The following is a 12,290-nucleotide window of genomic DNA, read 5'->3' as shown; positions in this document are numbered from 1 at the left end:
TTCTTAGCTTCTCCACGTCTCAGTGTTGTCCTCTGCGAGATGAGTATATCCCAGATGTCAGAAATCTTCACTCCATCTTTGAAGATTTCAATAAAATTAGTTCTGTGCCCTACTCCCTATACTGTGGGAAAAACCCAATGTCCACCCCAAGATTTCTAGGAATTCCAAGGGGGTCCTGTTCTCGTGTTCATTGCCAAGTCTCAGCTGAGGCTTAGTGGGGGCAATGTGGGGTCATATCCCAGCAATGCTCATGATGTAAGGTTTAACATCACACATCCTTGTTCTTAAACCCCACCTGGCCTCCTCACCCTGGCCAGCGGCAGCGTATCTTCTGAACCATTTTCTTCCCCTGTCTACCTCCTCTCCCGCTCCTCCCTTCTCAGGTCTTCCACCAACTCCCCAAAAGTTGTTTCTTTCTTAAGCTGCAAAATTCAGCTGTCTCCTAGTACTTCTTTCAAAAACCTGCCCTGAGCCTTGCCTTCACCAAGACTCCTCTGTAGATATTCTCCTAAACTACCACCCTTCCTTCCTGGAAGCAAACTCTGATGCAGCTGCTGTAAGAGTAAGTTTCCACCCCCAGCATGGAGACTGTCTTCTCACTTCATGGGGCTATTGAAAGGATGAATTGAGGACAGATATGCGAATGTGCTTTGATTACTGTCCATGAGTCTTTCTCTCTCTGTCCCTTGCTTACAATTCCCTCCTTCACCCACAGTCTGTCCACCTTAACCAGCCACATTGTCAAAGCCAATTATGTCTTTCTTATTTAAAGAAATTTTATAATCTGTTTTTAAAGAAATTTTTAAAATCTGTTTAAAGAAATTTTATAATCAATGATCTGAATTTTAAAACCAAAGTACTTTTATAAAAAGTACAAATATAGTACTTTTATATTTCTCTCTTAAAAGTACTAATTCATTTCACCTTTAAGTGGCCTGGGACTGATTTTCTTCCCTGTGGATCACAAGGACTTTGATAAGCAGAGTGCTTCATTTCTGACACTATGTCACTTGGCCTTTCCATTTTATCAAAGTATTTTTTAATTAACAAAAGGCATAACTAAGGTGCACTGAAATGTGCTTTAAAATTCTCTATTTCAAAAATAGGCCCATATGCTAGTTTTCATTCAACTCATCAGAGCATTTTTATTCCAGCGACTAACAAGCTTTCTGATTCCATCAGCAAGAAAAAGATGTTTAATGAGTGAAGCTACCTCTGCACTTGTTATATTTCACGCGTGAACTCGCACCCCCAAAGGACATCTTTTCACGGCCCGAGCAGCTCTGAAGATCACTAGGTGGAATAATGTATGGCAGCTGTTCCGGGGCTGTCCACACAGGCGTCATGACTTTTGCTTGGTTTAACTTGTTCTGACAGGAAATAGCAAAAGCCCCTCTGCTTTGCTGGGAGAAGAATGACCATTTCTAAGTCATCAGCACCAACTGGACTTGCGCCCCCTCCCGGTGGTCATCACCACTACCTGTGTGCATCTGCAGTGGTGACGCCCACCCTTCAAGCAACACCACCCTCCTCAGACCACCGGGAAAGAAAGGATAGGAGGTGGTACTTACTAGGATATGAAGTGGGAAAAGTGAGTTGGTCCAGCCTCTAGGCTGAAGAATTTGAATCTATTCTTGGAGACATCCAACTTCAGAAGTTTCCCATCTAAGGAAGAAAATACCAATTGAGTATAAGCATGGCCTCAAGGTCAGCTAGGTCCCCATGGTCTTAGAGAACCAAGTGGGCTGCCTTGAACTCCTGTTTCTAGGGCCTTAAGAAACCACAAGTCTTCCCTCCCCCAGAGCTCTGTAAACTCCAGATTCTTCCATGGCCGTGGTGTGGCTCCTTCGTTCACATAATGTGGTCTCTGTTCCATTTCCGTGTTACTCACGGAGCAAAGCTCAGTTCCTCTTTGGCTTCCACAAAAAAGCCATGCACACTGAGCATTCTACTTGCTATTACAAATTTAGGGGATATTTTGGAGGTGAGGAGCAGGGTCACATGACACATTGAGTTGCCTTCTACCCTTCACTGTTTCCACCACCCTCCCAACCTTCCTTTTTATCTTCTGGGTCCCTCTTAAGAGCAACCTACAGGTCTCTCTCCTTTGATATGCAAAACAGTTTTTCCATATCCAGGATGCTTCTCATCTCCATGGCTACCCCAAGCTGGCTGACCAGGAATTTTCACAACAAGGGCAGTCCTTTGGGTAGGGTATTATCCTAAAGGGAAATTTTTATAAAGGCTACTAAGTGAGAAACTAAGAAAAAAATTCCCACTATCCATCTTGTTTTGAGTAACTCTTCTGCACACTGCCTAATAAAAAATTTTAGTTCATGTGTATTGAGTACTAGATACAGATCCTGTGCTAAGCAGACATTAAAATTCACAGCCACCCATAACAACCTGGAGAAACTAAAAGACTGAGCCAAGTCATCTTGCTAGAAAGTAAAAGAGCTGGGATTTGAACCCAGGGCACCCCATGCAGGGACCCCACTGCATTTCCTCATCTTTTGCTACACTACATACATAGGCCGAAATGGCAGCACCCACTCAGGTAGAACCACAGTACTGGGACACCTGGACAGTCTGGAGCTAAACCACAGAGGACGTTTCGTGTGGAAGAGAATCATTCCCAAGCCACAAAGTGTTACTGGAAACAGAACACTTGGCTTCCCTGTCCCCCTCACGTTCCCCGTGGCTAGATTATAAGCAACGTCCTGCACTGTGAGGAGACCCTGATCGTCCTTGGCAGCTCACACACCACATCTGCCCACACATCACCAGGCTGAATGTCACCGGCACTGCTGCCGATGTGGTCTCACAAATTAGGGAACCCGAGTGAAAGGATGACTCCGATTTAGGATTATCAGAAGGGCCCCACAGTCTTCCCCAGCCCTCTGGGCATTATGGGAGCATGACCTAGAAAATCAAATGCAGAGAAGTGTCCCAAAATATAGGAGTCTTGTTTGAGGCATAGTAAAACTATTAGCTTGAGAAGTTGGTCTGGAAACCTTATTAAAAGAGACAAATCATTCCGCATTCTCTTCAGACTGAAAAAACAGTAGGTGATAGACTTTGCCTGATGCCTCGGATCCATGCACCTCATGTCAAGATCACAGCCAAACTCTGCCAAGGCCAAATTCAATGCAGGTGATAAAGGCAATTATTTTTTTCTTAAATGGGCAGTTCTGTTTAATTCCGATTTCTCTGGCCAGCCACTGACTTATCTGTACCAGTCCCTCATTACTGTGAAGGTTGCAAGGCGGAAAAGCCAATGGCAAAGAGAAATGAAGTTCAAATTGTGGATTTGGCATTATGCACAGCTCAGCAGATGACTGTCCAGCCATAGAGTCCCCTGTGACCAGCACCTCCTCCCCCCACACACACTCTCACATCTTCTGCCTCAGTATGCTTCATTAACCCCCGATGGAGACACTGGGAAAGCAAGGCACCATTGCATTACGAAATGTAACCTGCACATCTTTGCTATTTGAGAGGGGTGTAAGAAGAATCCCTCAAATTTATATATGTTACCTATTATCATTATTATTTTTGTGGAGCACCAATGCATTCAATAATTGTACAAATAACTGGAATTTAGTGAGTTCTTATTCTGTGCCTGGGCACTGTGTGAAGGGCTTTATTTACATGAATTATCTCCTTTATCCTCAGACCAACCCTATGGAGAAGGGGTTTGCAAATTTCTTCTGTAAGGGGCAGATTGGAAATATTTTAGGCTTCACAGACTATACGGTCTCTGTTGCAGCTACTCTGCAGCTATAGCATGAAAGCAAACGTAGATAGTGCATAAATACATAAATGTAGCTGTGTAATAAAACTTTATTTACAAAAACAGGTGGCTGGCCAAATTTGGCCTTTGGACTATAGTATGCTAACCGCTGCTGCAAAGGGAATTTTGGATTTCCACAGTTAGGAAGGTGGGAGATGCAATTTTTCCCTCTCCTACATCCTCCCTCCTCCCTGATCTTTCTTTCTAATTCTAGTTCTGGAGGAAGGAGAGAATAAAAGACTTTTTGCATGTGACTTCCCAGGGTGAGTTAGTTGTTCTCCATAACAAAAGAGAGAGCAATCATCCCCTTCGTGAAAACCCTGCATCTGTGGTGGCTGTGAGAGGAGGCACATTCCATGGGTCACCTCTGTTGATCTAGTTCCTTATCTGCAAGCTTGGTGTAGACCGTGGCAGATCCCACTGCTGAGAAATCCAATCCCAATCTGCTCTCAGAAGTTTGGTGAGGTTTTGTGAGTCTTAGCTACATCTTCTGGGCAATCCCCAAAGGAAGGGTCTTTCTAACAGATGGCCTCCCCAGCAAGCCTGCAGACCTCATCTTAGCTCTGAAACCTGTAAACCTGAGCAGGGTCTATCTCTATCCCCTTGAGAACCAGGAATTTGAGGGATCATGCCTCGCTCTTCTGTGCAGCCACACCCCCTCCACCTACCTCAATATTCTTTTCCAACTAAAGTCATCTAGTGGCTCAACAGATAACAGGGGAATGAAGCATCCCTCTCTCCTCCTTGATGACACCCATAAATCTAAAGAACAACTTATGATCTTAGAGCAGGGATTCTTAGTCTCTGCACTGCTGATATATTGGGCCAGATAACTCAGCCGGGGGAGAGGGGGAAGGGTAGAGAGACCTTTCCTGTGCACTGTAGGAAGTGTAGCTGCATCCTGGCCTCTACTCACTAGACACCCATAGCAAACCCCAAGTGTTACAATCAAAAATGTCTCCAGACATTGGCATATGTCCCCTGTGAGGATTAAACAGCCTCTGGCTGAGAAACACTATCTTAGACTGAAGGGCAACCACCACCATTTGCTCTCAGCTGTAGGTTCTAATTCCCAGTGCAAGAGAAATAGGAAAGATGACAGGCAAGATCTCGCAACACCATGTGACTTATCTTCTGTTGCAAAGTAAGTGTAATTATCCACACTTTATACATGAGAAAACTGAGGCCACACCTCAAGTAAGCAGCAGAGCCTGGATTTGGACCCAGGACTGATGTCAAAGCACATATTTTTAAAAAGCTACTCATGATCTGATCATAAATGAGCACTGTGAAGGTTTTCCTGGAATGGGGAAAAGTTTACCATAATTCCTGTGGTGAAAAGAAAACTAGATTGTACTTGCCCTTCCGTCAGAGTGTTCGGTCTAATCAGCAACATTTCAAGGTAGATATTCTCCTCATTTTACAGATGAGAAAACTGAAGTTCAGCAAGACTAACAAATAATTTGAAATTAGCATGGCAATGATTCTTAAGCCCAGTGTTTCTGCACTCCGAGCCTTCACATTTCAACACCAAAACAGTGGGTGGCTGCTCTCCAAAAGGGAAACAGTCTAAATTCCTACATTACCCTCTAGCCAATGTGTCCTGCCAGCGATCAGAAAAGCTCAGTGATAAATGAGATTGACATCCCCTCCCCCTGTCCTTGGCTTGCTTCTGTGACCTCTTTCCTTGTCCCAGCTCTGCATGCAGTACTGGCCTGAGAAGACCTCTGGGTGCTATGGGCCCATCCAGGTGGAGTTCGTCTCTGCAGATATCGACGAGGACATCATCCACAGAATATTCCGCATCTGTAACATGGCTCGGGTAAGTATATGGTGCCTTTCTTTGCTCACTGTGCCCTCCTCCGCAAAACAGATGGGGGAGGCTGCTGGAGGATCCACCCAGCCAGCTGAGAGCTTGTGTTATGCTTTCCTGATAATCTCTTCCTTGGGGAAGCAGTGCCTTTGCTGATTCCAGCTCCAGAGCCAGCAATGACTCCAACACACAGAGATGCAGGGAGCAACATACACCTGCCATCTGCCTGTTTCCTGACACGTTTGCTGCCATGTAGACCAAACTTCTTGGGCATTCGCGCTTCCCCACTGCATCACCCCATTTTGGCATGAGCTGTTGAAGCTTTTGATTGGATGCTGTAAGCTTTAGGCTAGGCCCTGCCAACACCGAATTGACAGATAACTAGTTGCTTCCATGAAGGTGCTCACTGCCTGAGTGGCAGAGTATTGGGTGGGAGGGGGCAGATTAGTAATCTATGAAATGGTGGGTAAATAATGTGAACTTGGTCTTTACTGGGGGCCCAGGGTGAACAGAACTCAGCCCCTCCCCTCTGAATTCACTATCTAATGGGGGAGGTGAAATATGTTCTGGCATATAAGCCTCAGGGGGAGAATTCCACCCAATAGTGTCAGGGAAGGCTTTCCTAGAAAAAGGGACAACTCCATTCCCCATAAATACATATAAATAAGAAAAATAAAACTTTTTTCTAAAGAAAACAAACTGGGTTTTGAAGACTGAGTAGGAGTTTTCCAGATACAGAGGGGGTTCGGGGCAGTCATGGCAGTAGAATCAGTGCGCACAAGGGTACAGAGGGAGGTATGGGGATAGTCTGTGACTCTCTCCAAAGGACATGGCTTTGACCCATTGAGTCTGCCTTCCACTATAATGCTAGAGCCCCTGGGGTGTCTGGAAGGCTTACATCCCCAAGCATTCCCAGGAGAACAGCCCTAACAGCGTCTCTGTTCCCAGCCACAGGATGGGTACCGTATAGTCCAGCACCTCCAGTACATCGGCTGGCCTGCCTACCGGGACACGCCCCCCTCCAAGCGCTCTCTGCTCAAAGTGGTTCGACGGCTGGAGAAGTGGCAGGAGCAGTACGACGGGAGGGAGGGGCGCACTGTGGTCCACTGCCTGTGAGTACTTGGGGGTGACGGGTGATAGAGCATCCCTGAGGATGCTGCTGGCCACCTACACCAGCCCTAGGCTTACCCATCTATACCACATCACAACATCCCTTAAAGCCAATAGCAACATATTCAAAGGAATTATGACCCTTTCATGGACTGGGGTTGCCAGTTTGTGGTCCTGAACTATTGTTATATGACATATGACTGATGCAAAACCTGGTGGCCTTTTCACAAACATGGGCAGGGGAGTGGGGGGCTCTGGAGCAGGCCACTCTCCAATGCTCCCAATAGGGAGGTGAGCCCCACTCTCCCAACAGGAGGCATGATGTCACAAGAAAGGTCAGGACAAAGCAGGTCCCACTGACCAGAAACTCTTCTATTATTTCCTGAAGAAGAAAAGAGAAGGCATTGATTAAGTCAGCTCAATTTAAGCCACACATTCTAAATAAATCACCTCATTTCATCTGTGAGGTTGATACTCTCATTTTGCAGTGAGAAAACTGAGGCACAGATGGGGTAAGGACTCAGCTAAGCGAGGAGCTACGATCTACCTTCTCTGAGCTCCATGCTAACGTGCCTCCACTAACCCACACTGCCCTGAGTAAACCCAAAGACTTGTCTGCTGTGTCTGCCTCCTGGGGCATCTGTTCCTATCGGCTTAGTGGGAACACAGGGACATGGAGAGCATGAGAGAAGGCACTGCACTGAGGGGCACAGAGGCAGATTCAAAAGGCCCTGGGGACTCTTTCCCAGGTGCACAGTGGGCCCAAGACCCAGCTGTGCTTATACGTCCACTACTGGCTGAGATAGAGCCTTTACCTCCTATCTTTGACTGGGCATAGCCCAGTCAAATGGCCCCTGATGTCATTATACTAGATGGAGGTCAGGACCCTTAGAGGACTGTGGCTGACAAGCTGTGCAACATCAGGAAAATCAATTAATTTTGTGAGCCTCAGTTTCCTCATCTGTCCATTGTGTATGTTGAATTAGATCATTTTGGACCCTATAGTGCTTTGGCATGAAATAGTTAGAAAACAGACAAGATTTATCTGCCAACATAGAGATCAACAATGTCATGGTAGCAAATATGCAAATGTTGCAACTGTAGTTACACAAAAGAGCCGGTGTCACACAGTCTGCCATAGCAGCATAAAATGAGCACAGAGAAGGATTCTACAAAGATCTCGGACCCATAACAAGTCTGCATAACAGCTGGGGGTGAGTATTTGATTCATGCCCATTCACTTTGCTCCTTAGAACTTAAACGATTTGGGGAGAAGTGATTGAGAGGGCCTCCCTCTTTAAAAATGTTGTGTTTAAGGAAACTTGAACCAAGATCTTCTCTTTTTGAGAATAAATATTTCTGGAGCTAGTGGAGGCGTTAACGACATCTGACTGACCACACAACTGAGTTCAGTCTTTCCAAAACTAGCTGATTGTTCTCCCTCTTCCAAATAGGTGGTGCACGCACATGTCAGGAAAGTCGGAGAGCTTACAGGAGGTTAAACACACACCCACATACACGCACACTCAGAACTTAAGGGCCACCACCTGTAGCAAACCCCCTTCCCAAAGGATAGGAATCTCAGACTGAAGTCCGGGAAGATGCTGTATGATGTTCCTTGTCAGGTTGATGGATGACTCGGCCAATCCAAGCTGGCTCTTCCCACATCCCAGACACGGGCAGCTGGTTCCCTGCTAACTAACCCCTGCTCCCTCCAGTTCCCTCCTATACAGTCAGGTGGCCGCACCCACCGGTTGCTCAGAGCCACACCCATCCCTTCAGGGTCTCACTGCACCACGCCCTGAGATGCCTGTGTCCACTCACCTCTTCCTCTTGGACTCTGCTGTTCTTGCTTCAGAAAATACTGAACCCTCCTTCCTGGAGGTCCTTTCCTACTGTCTCTCATGTATTTATTTTTTCACCTTTTTGTCCATGTCTCCCCTAGCCAAGGCAACCAGCAGTTTGTACCAAAGAAAAGCACAGGAGGGTCCTTCTACCAACAGGGACCTTGGCACCTTTGAGGGCCACAGATGCCATGACAGACACTGAAATGCAGGCTCAGCCAGAGAATGGAGGACACTGTCAGTACTTGAAACATCTGGTTGTTGGGTGCCCTGTAAATAAAACATCTGGGAGAGTGACTGAGTGCCTTAGTTTCCGTCCAGATGTTCTTTAGACACAGACCATTACATGAAATCATTAATTGCTCTTGGCAACAAGCCCAGGAGTTCCAAATCAGGCAGATTCCTAAAGGGACTTTCTGTAAAGAGTTTGAGGGGTGTTTCCATGAAGATGACTTATGGAGCTTCAGAAAGAAGGGGTAACAGAGAGATGGTCCTGCCAAGAGCCCCCTGTCCTATACTCAGGATCCATAGGGTCTTGCTTAAACCAGGGTGTACAAGTAGAGACCTGACATTTCATGGTACAGGCTCTCAGGCCCACCCCAGCTCCTGCCCCCTGGCCTGGGCTGGCTAACCCAAGGCTAAGGGAGTCTTGCTGTCCTTAGTGGAGGATGGGAAGAACTAGTAGAGAAATCACTTGGAATCTTCCATTGTCTTCATTGGATGTGTAGGTGGACCCAGAGTGTCCTTTTGGACAAGGATGCAGGTACCACATGTACAAAGACACAATACTGTCTTGCCCTGGGGGTTGGGTCAGTGTGCCATGAGTGACTATAATGTGCTCATAGAACCGAGGAAACATCAAAGGCCATCTAGTCCGACCCCGTCGTTATGTGAATGGGGAATTTGGGGCCAACACAGTGGAAGGGACTTGTCCAAGGTCAAAGCAGGGTCATGGCACTGATGAGACTCAAACCATAACTCATGGCTCAGGTTGAGGCTTCCACCATTGCCTCACCGTGCATTTGTAAGGGCAGCCACTCCCCCACTACTGCTGATGTGGCTTTAGGGTCCTCAGGTGCCTGGGGGCCACTCAAGAATGTGGCTCACATCTTTGCTCTGTGCTTAGAAATGGGGGAGGCCGCAGCGGAACCTTCTGTGCCATCTGCAGCGTGTGTGAGATGATCCAACAGCAAAACATCATCGACGTGTTCCACATCGTGAAAACATTGCGCAACAACAAATCCAACATGGTGGAGACCCTGGTGAGTGTCCTGAGAACTGTTCTCCAACAGCCAGGGGCTGACTGCCATTCCCTGGACCTGACAAAAGTGACATCAAACAGTAAAAAGACTCGACAGCAGGGTGCTTACTGAGTGCCCTTTGCATACACTGTTGTCAGCCCTGTTCCTCCCTGTTCCAACCCCTCCAACTTCTCTTCCCTGCAGGGCAATCCAAATACTAATCCTGATACAGCTACTTTGTTTTACCTTCTGCTCATTCCTTAAGAAAGTGTCACTAATTCAGGCTGAAAGGAAGGGATTCTGGATTAGTAGAGTGTGAATTATGTTTTCAGTTCGGTTCAATGCTATTCTAATTCATTTATGCTAATTTTTACAGTATAAAAGCATTGAACTAGGGCACTGTGGAGAAAAGGATGGTAAAGCGAGTGGGCAGGCAGAGCCCCAGATGGTAAGACTTGGTACAATGCTGGAGACAGACCGTATACAAGGAACTTTAATATAGTCTTTATACCTGCCCAAAGTGTGGGGCTCCTCAAAGTGAGGTCTTATTCAAAGTGGGGCCCAGAGACTAGCAACAGCAGCATCACCTGCGAAATACAGAATCTTGAGCCCTATTCCAGATTTACTGAATCAAAATCTGCAATTTTAAAAGATTTCTGGGTGCTTCATATGCACATTACAGCCTGAGAAGCACCGTTGTACAAAACAGTAAAAAAGGAAGGGAATGATCCCAGCTGGGCATTAGAGAAAGCTAGGGAAGAAGTAGGCATCAAGCAGAACTTTGAAGGATTTCCAGATATGAGTCATTCTGAGCTGACTTTCAGTGTGGACGTAGACAAAGATTTCTCCCAAATCTGCATCTCTAAACTAAATGCATTTTCTCTTTGCTTTCCATCTCTCTCATCTCCTCTTCTCCCTCTTTGCCTCTCTCCTCTCCTCCTCTCAGGAACAGTATAAATTTGTATACGAGGTGGCACTGGAATATTTAAGCTCCTTTTAGCCCAGTGGGATGAGGAACCTGCTGGAGTCCAGAGGCTGCTGCGGCCAAGCCCCCTTTTCTGTGGATGGCAGTGACTGGGATTAGGGGCTCAGAGATGGCACCCCTGGCCAACTCCAGGGAGAAGACTGGTGGTCCCATGTTCCACAGTGGGCTCTGCACCTTCTGAGGAGTCTCCTGTAGCTGCGGGAGATGCTGATCTGAAAGGCACAGGTTTCCCTTCCCAACCTAACCAGCCACAGCCATGGGCCCAAACAGAAGTGCACCCATAAACGAGGCCTCGGATTTGGGTTTCCCAGACCTCCTGCTTTTGTTCTTTCTGAGTCTGTGAATCTCATAGCAAGCCGACTGTGCAGGTGCGGGACAGTGGGAGGCTCAGCAGCACCTCTCCCACCCTACCTCTCCTTAGGAGTGGAGGGGGTGTGTGTTCTACCCCTTCACAAGGTCATGGAAGAGATCAGGGATCTTGGGGTCACTGCTCTGCTGCCCCCTGCAATCTCCTTCAGGGGCCTCTGGCACTGAGCACCTGCCAGTCTGGATCAGTGTGACCTCGGGATGCTCCCTAGACTGCGGCAGAGGTGCCCCATCCTCACGCCTAACCTGCATGTGGCTTGGCCAACTACACTCTATACCAGCCCAGGCCTTGACCTTCTGTCATTCACTGGCCAGCCATCAATGTCCACAGTACTCTTTGATAAAGTTTGGGGGGTTTTTTTAGTTTTGTTTTTTGTGGGGGTTTTTTGTTTTTGTTTTGTTTTGTTTTGATTTTGCTTTTTTGTGGTGAGTGGGAGGGGGTGGAACTGCAGGGAACTTCGCTGCTCCTCCTCGTCTTTGTAAAAAGAGACCCCCTCCCTGGGTCCTGGCTGACCCGTGTGGTGTAACCCCTGTGTCTCCTGGGTGGTAGCTTCCTTTGGGAGAGATGAGCAAGGTGAGATTTGATTATTTTCTGAAGTGTTACGTGAAAAGAAACTTTATTTTAGAGGGTGTAAAATCTTAGTCTCTTATGTCAAATAAAAGGGGGCGGGGAATTTGAATGTGTAGCTATAAGACAAATCTCTTGGGCCTGTTATCTTTCCCAGTAATGTTTTCAAAAGGTCCCACCCTGAAACAGCACAGCCATTGAGCAAGGGAGAGATAGGCTGGTCTGAAGATTGTCCCTTTGGTTTCTGGGACAGAAAAAGCACCAACTTTGCGCATAATTTATATCTCCAAATTCAAACTCCTTCCTAGAAAAGCCCAGCTGCCATTGAGAAAAGGCCATTGTGGACCCCGTTATACTTTGATTTAAAATAGGTCACAGGGCTCAGGCTTGGGGATCTAGGGTCTTGTCCACATGGGTGAATCAGTGAAAGGCAACGACCATTTGCTGAGCATCTGCTGTGTGCTGGGTGTCCTGCTGGGCCCTTTCCATGTGACATCTCACATGGCCCTTAGAGCACTCAGGAGAGAGCTATTGACTTTTTATCATGTCCATTTTACAACTGTGGAAACG

At 46.9% G+C, this 12,290-nt stretch overlaps 1 protein-coding gene across 1 annotated transcript in view; it reads left to right on the top strand.

Moving 5' to 3' along the window:
- PTPRT (protein tyrosine phosphatase receptor type T) overlaps positions 1 to 10,801 on the top strand; it is a 783,412-nt gene extending 772,611 nt beyond the window's left edge. Inside the window, exons 28-31 of the mRNA XM_063092330.1 lie at positions 5,490 to 5,615; positions 6,555 to 6,718; positions 9,687 to 9,822; positions 10,748 to 10,801. Of these exons, the coding sequence (XP_062948400.1) occupies positions 5,490 to 5,615; positions 6,555 to 6,718; positions 9,687 to 9,822; positions 10,748 to 10,801 (480 nt within the window). The remainder of the gene's footprint in view (positions 1 to 5,489; positions 5,616 to 6,554; positions 6,719 to 9,686; positions 9,823 to 10,747) is intronic.
- Positions 10,802 to 12,290: the final 1,489 nt, after the last annotated feature.

Source organism: Cynocephalus volans, chromosome 1 (genome assembly GCF_027409185.1).
Source record: "Cynocephalus volans isolate mCynVol1 chromosome 1, mCynVol1.pri, whole genome shotgun sequence".
In the NCBI taxonomy this organism is placed as follows: Eukaryota; Metazoa; Chordata; class Mammalia; order Dermoptera; family Cynocephalidae; genus Cynocephalus; species Cynocephalus volans.
This window is presented reverse-complemented; position numbering and strand designations above follow the sequence as displayed.